The sequence below is a fragment of the Ctenopharyngodon idella genome, chromosome 17 (genome assembly GCF_019924925.1).
Source record: "Ctenopharyngodon idella isolate HZGC_01 chromosome 17, HZGC01, whole genome shotgun sequence".
Lineage (NCBI taxonomy): Eukaryota > Metazoa > Chordata > Actinopteri > Cypriniformes > Xenocyprididae > Ctenopharyngodon > Ctenopharyngodon idella.
In genome coordinates, this window is record NC_067236.1 from 26,100,431 (window position 1) to 26,113,654 (window position 13,224).

General features: G+C 35.0%; 2 protein-coding genes across 5 annotated transcripts in view; both read right to left on the reverse strand.

Moving 5' to 3' along the window:
* The window catches only part of setd3 (SET domain containing 3, actin histidine methyltransferase), a 30,298-nt gene extending 24,277 nt beyond the window's left edge, over positions 1-6,021 (reverse strand). Inside the window, exons 1-4 of one of the 2 annotated variants that reach the window (XM_051868398.1) lie at positions 5,867-6,021; positions 3,650-3,777; positions 2,940-3,032; positions 200-348 (exon numbers count right to left, since the gene is read on the reverse strand). In XM_051868398.1, the coding sequence (XP_051724358.1) occupies positions 200-348; positions 2,940-3,032; positions 3,650-3,752 (345 nt within the window). In that variant the 5' untranslated portion in view covers positions 3,753-3,777; positions 5,867-6,021. The remainder of the gene's footprint in view (positions 1-199; positions 349-2,939; positions 3,033-3,649; positions 3,778-5,866) is intronic. The other variant, XM_051868399.1, reaches the window with a different exon arrangement.
* Positions 6,022-6,988: 967 nt separating this feature from the next.
* Positions 6,989-13,224, reverse strand: part of ccdc85ca (coiled-coil domain containing 85C, a) — a 52,952-nt gene continuing 46,716 nt past the window's right edge. For all 3 annotated transcript variants that reach the window (XM_051868279.1, XM_051868278.1, XM_051868277.1), the window contains one exon: positions 6,989-11,526. In XM_051868279.1, the coding sequence (XP_051724239.1) occupies positions 11,437-11,526 (90 nt within the window). In that variant the 3' untranslated portion in view covers positions 6,989-11,436. The remainder of the gene's footprint in view (positions 11,527-13,224) is intronic.

A 13,224-nucleotide genomic window follows, 5' to 3' on the forward strand; every position in this document is an offset into this window, starting at 1 on the left:
ATGCACAAATATCCGATTTGGAATGACAGTCTGAACAAGGCTTTAGAGACAAAGGGGCTTTCAGACCAAACTTGTAAAAACAAGTAATCAAAAAGAAAGGAAAAGAAAAAAATCCAACATGAAAAAAAAAACTTATTATAGAGTCTCAACCCATCCATCTTATCAAACAGTCTGTGGACTAGGTGAGAAAGACACCAACCTTGATATCTTTGGTAGCCTTCAGACCATATCCTTCATCTGCAAAGTTGGAGATCTCAAAACCATCACAAGAAGCCCCACACTCTGCGGCCCAGGCCATTAGCTCGGAGAAAAAGTCTTCCCTGATTCCCTCAAACGACACCGACATCCCTGAGGAAATAATACAATCCCATCACAAGCTGATTTAGCTATGTATGTATATTGAACATCAGCGTGAGAAGTTGTCTCTGTAATGATTTCCATTATTCTACTGTATTATGTTGCTGTAACACCACACAAGTGAACCTAAACGGTGCTAACTATTACTCTTGTGTATCCTACTGCATAATGTGCTGTCTAACCTTTATTCTAATGGATATTTATGTGTTCTAAATGCACATCTCTGAGACTCCCACTGAGTATTTTATTAAGTAATGTGATAGCATCCTTCTCAAGTCTTTGTATCACTGTAACCAAAGCTACTTCTGTGTTTGCTACATTAACTTACAGCATATGTGCATTTTGTTATCAATTGTCATTCTATCAAATAAAGAAATATATAACAAATCACCTTTTATGCTCATAAGATTTTTTTGTATTCTTAAGTTGCGGTTAAAGGAACAGTTTACACACACACACAAAAAATCAAGATTGTCAATATTCACTCACCCTCATGTTGTTCCAAGACATTTTATAGCAATTAAAGGGTTACTTCACTTCAGAATTCAAATTTCCTGATAATTTACTCACCCCCATGTCATCCAAGATGTTTATATCTTTCTTTCTTCAGTCGAAAATAAATTACATAATGTGATTACATGATTATTTAATGCATGGTGCATCGCAAAGCTACTGCAAGATGAGTATTTGTGGTTAAAAAGTATATAATTTAAAATTTTTATGACAGATCATTTCACTAGATAAGACCCTTATTCCTCGGCTGGGATCGTGTAGAGCCATTTGAAGCTGCATTGAAACTGCAATTTGGACCTTCAACCTGTTGTACCCTGGTGAAGGCCACTATATGGAGAAAAATCCTGGAATTAGGGATGTGCAACAGCGATCGAGTACTCGACCATGACAGCAACGATTGATCATGTAAACGATGATCGAAATGTTTTATTGTTTTTTCTTCTCCTGATTGGTTATAGCAGCACTTTGGGCGGCACCCTGAGCTGCACCCTGAGCTCTGATTGTTTAGCTTGCCACAGCATGCTTCAAAAGACGTTAGAGAGAATGTCTGACTTCACTTTGACAAGATAGATGAAAATACAGTTCAATGCAAGCTGTGCAGCGCCAAGCTTTTATGTTGTGCTGAAAATATTCTTTAAATTATATTCATAATACATTTAACAATAATCATCAGCATAGGCGCCGAGCCCCTGAGCACCCACGGAAAAACACAGGATATTTCATTTCAACCAATAAAAATCGATTGAAGCCTTCAGACACGGCTTTCTTTTCATTTTTATAGTCCATTTGAGGCAGTTTCTATTTCACTCATGTCGAGAGTGCATTCGTAACGCACGCGAGAGCGCATCCATGTAATTCTCTCTGCTCGGACGCACTCAAACATTGTCCTGTCACGAATCTCAACGTGCTTTTTCTCATGGAGAGAGGGCACCCACCAGCAGAAACATAAATCGGCGACTATGATTATCAGTGATTTTCATACTGTAAAATAACATTTTGGTTGATCAGAAAGTGCAAATTGAATCCAAAATACTGGTGAAATATTAGAATAAATAAAAATACAATAGTGACACTAATGTAGCCTAATAGAATGTGAATTTGTTGTGCTTTCGTTTTGTTGGCTTTCGTTTTAAAGCGCAACAGGAGTTACACTTTCGGTCAAGGTCACGTTTGCATTCGCAAACTTTTTGCAGATGAAAGTTGTAATAATAATAATGTAGATGAAAATAAAGCACAAATCTGCCATAAACATAGCATTATAATGAGAACTTTATAGAAATCTATAGTAAATTCTGTCCTTGCCTGTGTTTCAGCACGCTGTCATGAAAGTGCATCATGGCGGGAGCTCTCGCTCACTCTCGCTATAGCGCGTAACTTGTTCACTGGCATTTGCATCCTTTTTTTGCAGATACAAGTTGGAATGTTACGTCTATGTTATGTATCGGAGTTGTCTGATTAATATCATAGGATGTGTCATAGAACGGGCTTCAGTTTATTGGCATAAAGTCACTATTCCTTTTCTGCTATTCCTTTTAGATGCTTCTTAATAACATTGCTGCATCAAACATCTTGGATGACATGGGGGTGAGTAAATTATCAGGAAATATTCTTTCTGAATCCTTTTTTGAACAATACTCAAAAAAAAAAAAAAAAAAAAAAAAAAAAACTTTGGCCTGTTCCTCACACAAACTTATACTTTGGCTCAAAAAGTGTCGAAACATAGTGCATGAGCCATTTGGACTTTTTCTTTAAGCCAGTTTTGAAGCTTGACAGCATCCGTCCCCATTCACTTTCATTGTGTGGAAAAGAACATTTTGCAAAAAATCTTATTTTGTGCTCATCCACAGAAAAAAGTAATGAGAGCAAGGAAATGACAGAATTCATTTCATATCTGGGTAAACTACTTCAAGTTCCACACCATCTGTTTTTTTCTGTCCTCTTTATTCCTGCAACTAGGACAGTTAAATACTTAACTCCTTATAAATGGCCAATGGAAAATCAAAGGGCAAACCACGCTACGTAAAAGCTTGAGAACTACTAAATCATATTCATGTGAAGCAATAATGTACCTTTCTGTTTCTTACGGATCTTCTCCACCAGAGCTCGGATCTGAACATATTCCTCCCACTCTTTTCCAGGAGAGGGAGCAGCACTGCTACACTCTGAATGGGGGACAAAAAATATAAATTATTGGAATGATTTATTTATCAATCACTTATGCTTGGATCAACAAAATCCAACAGGGGAATGTGGGGAAATAGCTTAGTGCTCTATATGAAGTGGAGTTCCTAGAGTAACCAAATGCTGGCTGATTCATTTTCTCTTTCAGCTGTTTTTGTGAAAAGTTGTGGCATTCATTGGCCTGGTAAATGTCCTTGCACAACAACACAGACCGCAAATTGTCTTTGATATAAACAAATGCATGTCCTTCCCGAAAATGACATGCTATTTTGGAGAGATGTTTGATGCATTGTTTTAAAATCTGGACTTATAACCAAATTAAGTACCACCATACCCTTGAGCACAACCTCAGGAGGCTCCATTTGGATAAAAGCTTCAGATGATTAAATACTAACTAGATTTACTTACACATAAAGAAATCATTCACACTGAAAAGGATCCAGTTGCATCTTTAACACCACAACAAAAAAAATATAACAATCATGTAATGTGATTACGGCATAATCACAAAAGCCTTTTGTGTACCAGTGATGAGAGCAATTCATTGCGACAGAATTTCAGAGCAGGAATGCAGACGTAGAGAATGTTTTTTACTCACTCTGCAGTAGTTCAGAAATTAAATTCATCATCTCTTTTGGAGAAACCGCAGCTGTGGCCCCGGTCCCCGATTTCTGGGTCTTCACTCGGCTCTTTTTGCCCATCTTGCTGGTCTGGGAGAGAGGATGGCTGTGAAAAACGCAAGTTGAAAGCAAATATACAGTAATTACTTTTAATTACAGTAAATTTTAAGTAAGAATAAAGCTAAAATGTGACCAGGTTTCATTCTCCTTTATACAGCCTAGAAGTCTGTACAGTAAATGAGCCAATAGTCGGAGAAGTACTGGACTCTACTCTTCTTATAAATATTTAGGTCCAGTGGACTAGGGACAGTATATTTATAACTAAATGGTAGAAACATGTGAATGTTTCACATCCAAATAATCTCTGAAACTGGAATTACTGCCAAGAAAGGTTAATGGTCTCTGTGAGGGATTAAACGGATGGCTACAGCGAGCTAAAGGCCACTAAATCAGGTACTTCATTGTAAACAATGAGCATGTGGCTTACATGAAACTTATCAAACACAACATGCTTGTATATAATTAAAAGGTTAGTTCACCCAAAAATGAAAATAATGTCATTTATTACTCACCCTCAAGACCTTAATTTATCTTCGGAACACAAATTAAGATATTCTGATTAAATCCAATGGCTCAGTGAGGCCTGCTTTCAAAGCAATGACATTTCCTCTCTCAAGATCCATAAAGGTACTAAAGTAATATTTAGTATACTTTTTGTGCGCCAAAAAAACAAAATAACGACTTTTCAAAAAAAATACTGATGGGCCGATTTCAAAACACTGCTTCGGAGCTTTGCGAATCGAATCGGTGACTTGGAGCGCCAAAGTCACGTGATTTCAGCAGCTTAGCCGTTTGATAGGATATCCGAATCACTGAATCGTTTCGTAAAGCTCCGAAGCAGTGTTTCGAAATCGGCCCATCACTATATTGTTGAAAAGTCGTTATTTTGTTTTTTTGGCGCACAAAAAGTATTCTCGTCGCTTTATAATATTAAAGTTGAAACACTGTACTCACATGAACGGTTTTAAATATGTTTTTAGTATCTTTATGGGTCTTGAGAGAGGAAATGTCATTGCTTTGAATACAGGCCTCACTGAGCCATCAGATTTCATCAAAAATATCTTCATTTGTGTTCCGAAGATGAATGAAGGTCTTATGGGTGTAGAACGACATGAGGGTGAGTAATAAATGACATTATTTTCATTTTTGGGTGAACTAACCCTTTAAATTCAATAAATAAGTCCTATGGCAGCTGTTCCAGTATTTCAAAAATGGTCTGGCTGCGTTAACTGTACAAAGTTGGGCAACACACAAAGAACATTTCTATGGTAAACCATAAGTTTTCAAAAACTCCACTGGTGCACTTTTTTGTGTTTGAACTGTCAAAGTTCTCAGAAATGAATCTAGAAGATGTCAACGAAGCAATCTTGAATATTTCCATCAAATCACCCAACGCCTACTATTTACAAAATGATGACAGGCCCAATTGTATTACTGAAGAGCAAATTGGATTGAAACACTTAAAAGTAAGCTACTTAAGCCTGAAACCATTAGAAAACTTCAATTATACTGGCTGACAGAAAAGACATGCAACATAAAACAAACTCAAGAGGTCAAAATTCAGAATACAAGATTTATTAGATAATGATCTCAACAGCTTGATGCCTTAAAATAACTGGCCTTGCCCAATGCATCCATTCAAACCCACCAGAAGATCACCTGCTTCACATTACACACTATTGCACTGCATGTCAGTCTTCATTTTAAATAGAGGTCCAATGATTAAATGCATGAATTAAAACATCAACAAACATATTCATCCATTCATTCATATTTATATCCATCTAGCCATCTGTCTGTTCATGGCCCAAGTGCCTCAAAACCTGGTTAGCTGCCTACATAGACATCATTGTAGAGTATCATAGGCGCGTTTGAAACGTTCAACATTTTAGGCAGCGGACAGATGGCTTCAAGCACGAATACGACGCCCAGATATGCTGTCTAGGTAGGCAGCTCACTAGGTTTTGAGGCACATTCAAGCATGCTTGTGTTTCGCAATTTGCTGAATTAGACACCATTTACAGCGTATGTTTGCAAAGCATTTGCAGGCATGTGGCGTATTACATGTTGTTTAATTATAAACACCTCGTGGACATTTGCGAAGATTATTAAATCAGAATGAACGCCAAAACTACCTTCCAATTGACTGCAGGGATCCTCCTGTCAACCTGGAATTCAATCCTCTTCAGCTCGGTTTACTAGTAAAACCTAACTTTACTTCAGAGGCAAAGCCACGCCCTAATAAGATTTCTAAAAAGCGGATTGGTCCGTTGAAGCGTTTATCCCGCCCTTAGCTTTCACAGAAGCGTATTTTAATTGGCTAATGCTCCATACGCAACTGCGTACGTGTGAGATAATTGGTTAAAGTGTACGTAAATTTCACCTCACTAAACTGTGCGTATCTATTGGTTTGCGCTAAGGCGGTACATGTTTGTAGTGACTTCACTGGTCGCGAGAGGAGTCGATCTGTGCGGTCAGATTTACAAGGTTGGTTTGACTACACAAACAGAAAAGGCTTGTGTGACTTGTGATTGGAAGTTTACTTTGGGTTCATAAAGTGACCATAAAAGGATAAAGTTTGCACAACATGATTCGCGGAGGAAAACGTCAATCATAGCAACAACATATAAAACGACTGTAAAATACGGTTGTAAAATTAACTTAATTTATATATGTATAAAAATGACCATTTATAGTAAAGAAAAATCAAAATGATTCCCAATGTATTTCCAATGGCGTATAAATTAAAAGTACCTTTTAATAATGTGTTTAATGTTTCTATTTTTCTACTTTACAATGCATAATTTAATTTCCTTTTTTTACTTCTTACATTTATCATTTTATATAATATTTACCAACTGTGGATGATAACTGATTATTCCCTAACCCTGTTTAAATTACATAATTGTAAATTTAATTTAGGTTATATTTCTTAGAAAACAACAACAATTTAGTGTTCAAAGTTAAACTACATTCAGACATATCACAAAAAACAGGACTGGAAGCTCATATAGAATGAATAAAGAATAAAACATCTCATGTAATATTTAGTTTGACCTTCTGAGGTTGGCAAATAACATTCTGAAGGTCAAGCACCTCCTTCCTCTTATAATTTTTGGAAAAGACAAAAAAAAAAAAAAAAAAAATCAGTCCTAAATCTGTCAACATTAGGAGCGTAATTTCAATTGCAGTAAATCTCCAGTAGATGGCAGACTCTGCCTTTTATCCGTTCATTTCACACAATACAATAAGAGACATTGTACAAAGAGAAGGATTCTTTATTTCAAATCTACAAGAGGGTTATTTGCAATGCATTTAGAATTTTTTTATTAGCTAAAATACAGGTCCATTCTCAGCTACATACAGCTTATTAAAAATATATAAACGCATGCTAGTTACAGGTATTCTACAGTAATAGAAGTTATTTACATTGCGCTGAATTGTATGTCCTAGAATACAACTTCATGTGTGTTTCACATACAGATGAGCTACACAGAACATTGAATTTCATGAAGGATTCAAACATCAAATCCTCATTCACAAAAGAAGCAGTGCATTTGAAAAGAAAATAGGAAAATATCAGCATTTCAGATTCTTTTGTGCTTCAAACTTAAATACAAAAAAAGTCAGTAGTTGTGTAGACTAAATCTTCTTATAAAGGACACTTTTAATTAGATTTCAAAAATAGTTTTAATGAATATGTGTACTTCAACACCAATTATTTAGGCATTGTGTTCACATGAAACACTTTACAGCATAACCGAGACAATATTTACTGTGTGTGCTGTTAACAGCACATACCGTTTTACTGACCCAAATTCACAACGTATCCTTTTCATAAAAATATGCAGTTATTTTCATTACTTAGTCAAATGTTTGCTGCTCATTTTGTTCTCATAAACATAAGACAAAAAAAAGTAACACACCGCCAAAAGCCACCTGCTGCATCCAATGTGAACAAAACCATCCAATACGAATGTGATTTCAGTCTAGCACTGTAAAAGTGCTCTCATAAATATACAATTTCAATGAAATTCCACACAACTTTAATACAAAAATAACTAGATCGGCTGAGGGATTTCGGCAATGCTCAAAATAGCTTCGATTTAAACAAACAATACAAAATTATGGCTTATCGGGTCACTGGTTTTCAAAAAAAGAGCTTTTGTGTGAATGCAGCAAGCATCTTTTGAGGCAGTTCTTGTATACAAAGATAATGATTCTGAATTATAACACACAAAACTCAAAATACGCTTCATTTACTGCGTTCTCATTTACTTCCATTCAGACTTTGCTTTATACTGTGTCACATAGAGAACGCACACAAAAAAGATGTTGCCTGAAGGTCTCATGAACTAGGCCTATGGAGCAGAATTAGACGTTTTACACAAAAGTCAGCAAAAGAAGCTCATTATTAATAATGCTAACCTTATTCAGTTTTTATCAGCACATACTGTATGGTCTGATTTAATTTAGTAAACTTGGTAAAAGGAATAATGGAAAATGTGACTGGCTGAGGTACGTTACGTGCTCCAATCGCAGATTACGCAATTAAAATTGCATGTGCTAAAGTTTCATAACACATTAAAGGGTTAGTTCACCCAAAAATGAAATTTCTGTCATTAATTACTCACCCTCATATCCTTCCAAACCCGTAAGACCTTCGTTCATCTTCAGAACACAAATTAAGATATTTTTGTTGAAATCCGAGTTTTTTTTATTTTTTATCTCCCATAGAAAGCAATGAAATGATCACATTCAAGGTCCAGAAAAGTAGTAAAGACATCATTAAAATAGTCAACATGACTACAGTGGTTCAACCTTAATGTTATGAATCAATCAAGTCCCCCCCCCAGGAATCAGGTCTCCTTTAGGACCCAGGCGGTAATGCCTAATCATAAGTTGTTATCGTGATGTCTTTACTAATTATAACCTATTTCACTGATGTATGATGTTTATTACATTAAGTGCACAAACAACATGCTTGAAATATAAAATTAATGCCTATGTGTTGCATAATAAAACAAACTGGAAACAGATATTGGAAGCAAAAAACATACCTAATATAAGCTAAGCTAGCAGGCTAATCGCATAGATGTATGTTATGCTAGTAGTGCATAAGCTAACTAAAAACAGTAAGAACGAGAAATGCTTGATTTCACAACCTATAGCTTCAGTTATATACTAGTATATGAACCATGTAATTTAAAAGACATTAATGGTCATTATAACGCATTTTAAACTACATAAATCATAACGTGATTTTGCACAAATTATAACCAGGCGCTAAAATACTACCCATTAAAAGCCTGTTGAACCAATGGGATCACTCAGGTTCCTAAAGGAGACCCGATTCCTGGGTGGACTCGATTTCTCACCATACTGGCTCCTGCGTCAGCATCATATGCGTGTGTCGTGGTGCGCACGTGAACAATACTTCTCGTCGCTTCATAACATTAAGGTTGAACCACTGTAGTCACGTGGACTATTTAACGATGTCTTTACTACTTCTTTAGACCTTGAAAGTGGTAATTTCGTTGCTTTCTATGGGAGATAAAAATATCTTAATTTGTATTCCGAAGATGAATGAAGGTCTGAATGAAGGGTGAGTAATTAATGGCAGAAATTTCATTTTTGGGTGAATTAACCCTTTAAATGCTTTTACAAATAGTGTAATGATGAAACTTCACACTGCAAACTGGAATCAGTTATGCTAATCCAGGCTGAACTGAAAACACACAACACTTACATACTTCCATTCATCCAGACAGAGTTTCTATATTGCACCTATTCAGTATCTAGAACCTGAAATTGGGTTTCAGTTCTTTTTATACAGTATCTGTAGACCTAAAACAGATTTAACAGTACTTTCAATTATGACACCATAAAGCCATTAGGTCTCATATGCAATTAAAAGCACTATAATGGGACACATTATAAAATAATGATATTGAATTTTGACATTTTTGATCTGTTTTCAACTGATAGATTACAAAGACAAATAAAAGCATAGAAAGCAGCTTCAATTAATCACGATTGTCAGTTTGGAACTTAAAGTACTTTACATAATATGATGTGAAAGATGAACTGGCATTTATAAGCACTGTTTGGATAAAATACTTTAATTAAAGATGCAGTAAGCAATTTCTGAGAAGCGCTATTGAAAGTGGATCGGACCGAACACCAAAACACAATTATAGCCAATCAGCAGTAAGGGGCGTATACACTCATTCGGGGGAGAGGTGCCTGTGTTGCATAACGTGTTCATAAGCTATAAAGATGGGAGTGTGATCCAATTGGGTAGGGGCGTGTTTGTTTTGGTGATTTCAAAAGTCAACAGTGTTTCTCAGAAATCACTTACTGCACCTTTTAATGCTTATGCTCATGAGCTGGTCTGCATGTATCTTCTGAATATTTCCAGACTAGAAGTTACTTATATAAAGTATATAATATTATTTTATTTTATTTTGTTATTTTAAGTATGTCTGGGAACCTGAGCAAATGTGTTATATGTATTCATACCTGGGAAAAAAAAAAAAAAATACTATCATATTTTATTTTTCAATTACATGAACAGGTTCCAAAAACAACTGTCAACAGTAAATGAGTAAAAAAATTGGATTAAATTAAACTTGTTATTTTTTGTCAGTGGCTGGTAACTTTAGAAGTAACATGATTCTTGGTTTAAGTTCATTTGTATTGATAATAGTCTGTCACATTCTGATGCGATGCGAGTGGCTTAAATTAAAAATAAATAAATTCATTCAAAAGTTTGGGTAAATTTTTAAAATAAACTAATACTTTTATTCAGCAAGGATGCATTAAATTGATCAAAAGTGACAGTAAAAACATTTATAATGTCACAAAAGATTTCTATTTCAAATAAATCTTGTTCTTTTGAAAGAATACTAAAAATTGTATTACTGTTTTACACAAAAAATTTTAAGCAACACAAGTGTTTTCAACATTGGTGATAATAATAAATATTTCATGAGTAGCAAATCAGCATATTAGAATGATGTCTGAAGGATCATATGACACTGAAGACTGGAGTAATGATCCTGAAAATTCAGCTTTGCATCACAGGAATAAATTGCATTTTAAAAATATTAAGATTGAAAACAGTTATTCTAAATTGTATTAATATTTCACAATATTACTGTTTGTACTGTATTTTTGATCAAATAAACGCAGTCTTGGTGAGCATAAGAGACTTTGAATGGCAGTGGTCTACAAAAAAAAAAAAAAAAAAAAATATATATATATATATATATATATATATATATATATTATGAAAATATATAACAGAATATTATGAAGTGGCCTTGTGCCAAAATTTAGAAGTAGAAAGGTTCAAATTTATAGGCGTGTCTGCATGGGGCATTTATCTGTGTGCTTTCATTCCGTATCAGGAATGAGAAATAAATCCATTAAGCTGCCTTATATGAATACTTGGAAGGTATGCACATAAATAGAGCTGTGATTTAGCTTGTGCTAATTGTGAGTCCATTATATATTAAACTACCACCTAGTGTCATAGGTAACAGGTTTGAAATGTCTCAACTGAATGCCATGAGAGAAGCTGGCAGTAGAAGCGAAGTTCTTTGTGTCGTTTCCCGAAGTTGCCCAGTTCTGTCTGCTCCTCTTGTCATAATTCACAGATTTGTTTGTTTGTTCGAGGCCCTGCCGGTCATTGACATGGGAGCTACAAAGGCCCTTTGAACTGGTTCCCAGAGAGATGTTGGCGGATGGAGGGTTTGGATCCTGCTGCATCACCGAGCTTTCGCCACACCACCTGAACACACAGAGCAAACACACAGTTCGGTGAAACTTTTGACTACTTGAAATCTTGTAAAATGAAAAATGTCTTCAATATATTTCTCCTGTGTTGTTCAGGATCTGGAGATAGATCTTCCTAACACATTAGCAAACAGCCAATTAACTAAAAAAAAAAAGATTTTAAATAAATGTGTATGTATATATGTGAAGACTTCAGATGCAAAAGCCTCTAAGTGCCATCTGAAATTTTCTTCTAAAATGAGCTTTTTTTATCAAGCTCGTATGTCTATGTTCAGTTATTTCACTTTAATGGCAATGAAAATGACCTATTAATTGCCATTAAAGTGAAATTACTGAACCTAAACATACGAGCTTGATAAAAATGCTCATTTTAGAAGAAAATTTCAGACGGCACTTAGACGGCGCTTTTGCATCTGAAGTCTTATATATATATATATAAATTTATTTAGTATTTATTTATTATCTAGTTTATTATCTAGTTTATATAGTGTTTATTTATTTATTACCTAGTTTCATTTATTTATTTTTATTCTAAATATTTTTTTCTAAATTAAAAATTCTACTGACTAGTTTAGAAATGACACCTATTAAACCAACTCATCATGATGAAAAAAAATTAACTTTAAATTGAATTAATATTTAAATTAAATTATTGCAATTTTAAAAATAAAAATTACAAACTGTACATTTAAATATCAATTTTAAGTAAAATATTTTAACTTCTTAAGAAAAGGTGCAAACTATAATTTTCCTTATTTTACACTTTTTTCTGTTGTTGAAGACAAGCTCAAGAAACAGAAATTCTGGCAAATATATATAGGGTGAATTCAGATTGATTGGGACACTTTTTCCAAGTCATCTTAATGACAAAAAATCCTATTGGACTTATGATAGCAACCTGAATTGTAACAAAGCACTGTTGGCCAGAGGATAACTGGCCCCCCGACTAAGCCTGGTTTCTCCCAAGGTTTTTTTCTCCATTTTAACACCTATTTGCCACTTGTCTGCCACCTGATGTCACCTGATGGAGTTTGGGTTCCTTGCCGCTGTCGCCTCTGGCTTGCTTAGTTGGGGACACTTGACATTTGATATTCAACAGTGCTTTGATCTGCCTGCATTGACACTATTCTTTAAGAGCTGCTGTGCAGCCAAATAATGTACCAGTTATCAATGTAAAGCTGCTTTGACACAATCTACATTGTAAAAAGCGCTATATAAATAAAGGTGACTTGACTTGACTTGACAAAAAGTGTCCCGATCACAATGAAATTCACCCTACATATACATATATATTTATTTATTTTTGAGAGAGAGAATTTTTAGGAAAAAAGGCACAATAGACACAAAATCTATCTATTATATATAGAGAGACTTTGTGCATATTGTGACTTTTATATGTATATTTTCAAACCAGGAACCTGAAAAGTGAAGAATCCCCCAATTTCACAATGACTCATCATACAGAGAGAGCTTCTAAAAGGGGGTTGGGTGGAACTGAGGACTAATTATGATCAGAAAAGAAAGAAGCCCTTGTGCTATCTGAGATTTTGCTTTTGACAGGCTGGTGCAGGAACAAAGCACAGGTCCCAGATTCCAGGGGCCCTTCGGGGAGCTGATAAACCTGCATTGTTTTAGTGATCAAGTTATTTTAATTGCACAGACAACTGTGCGGTAAACAGTCCGAGGACTTTTG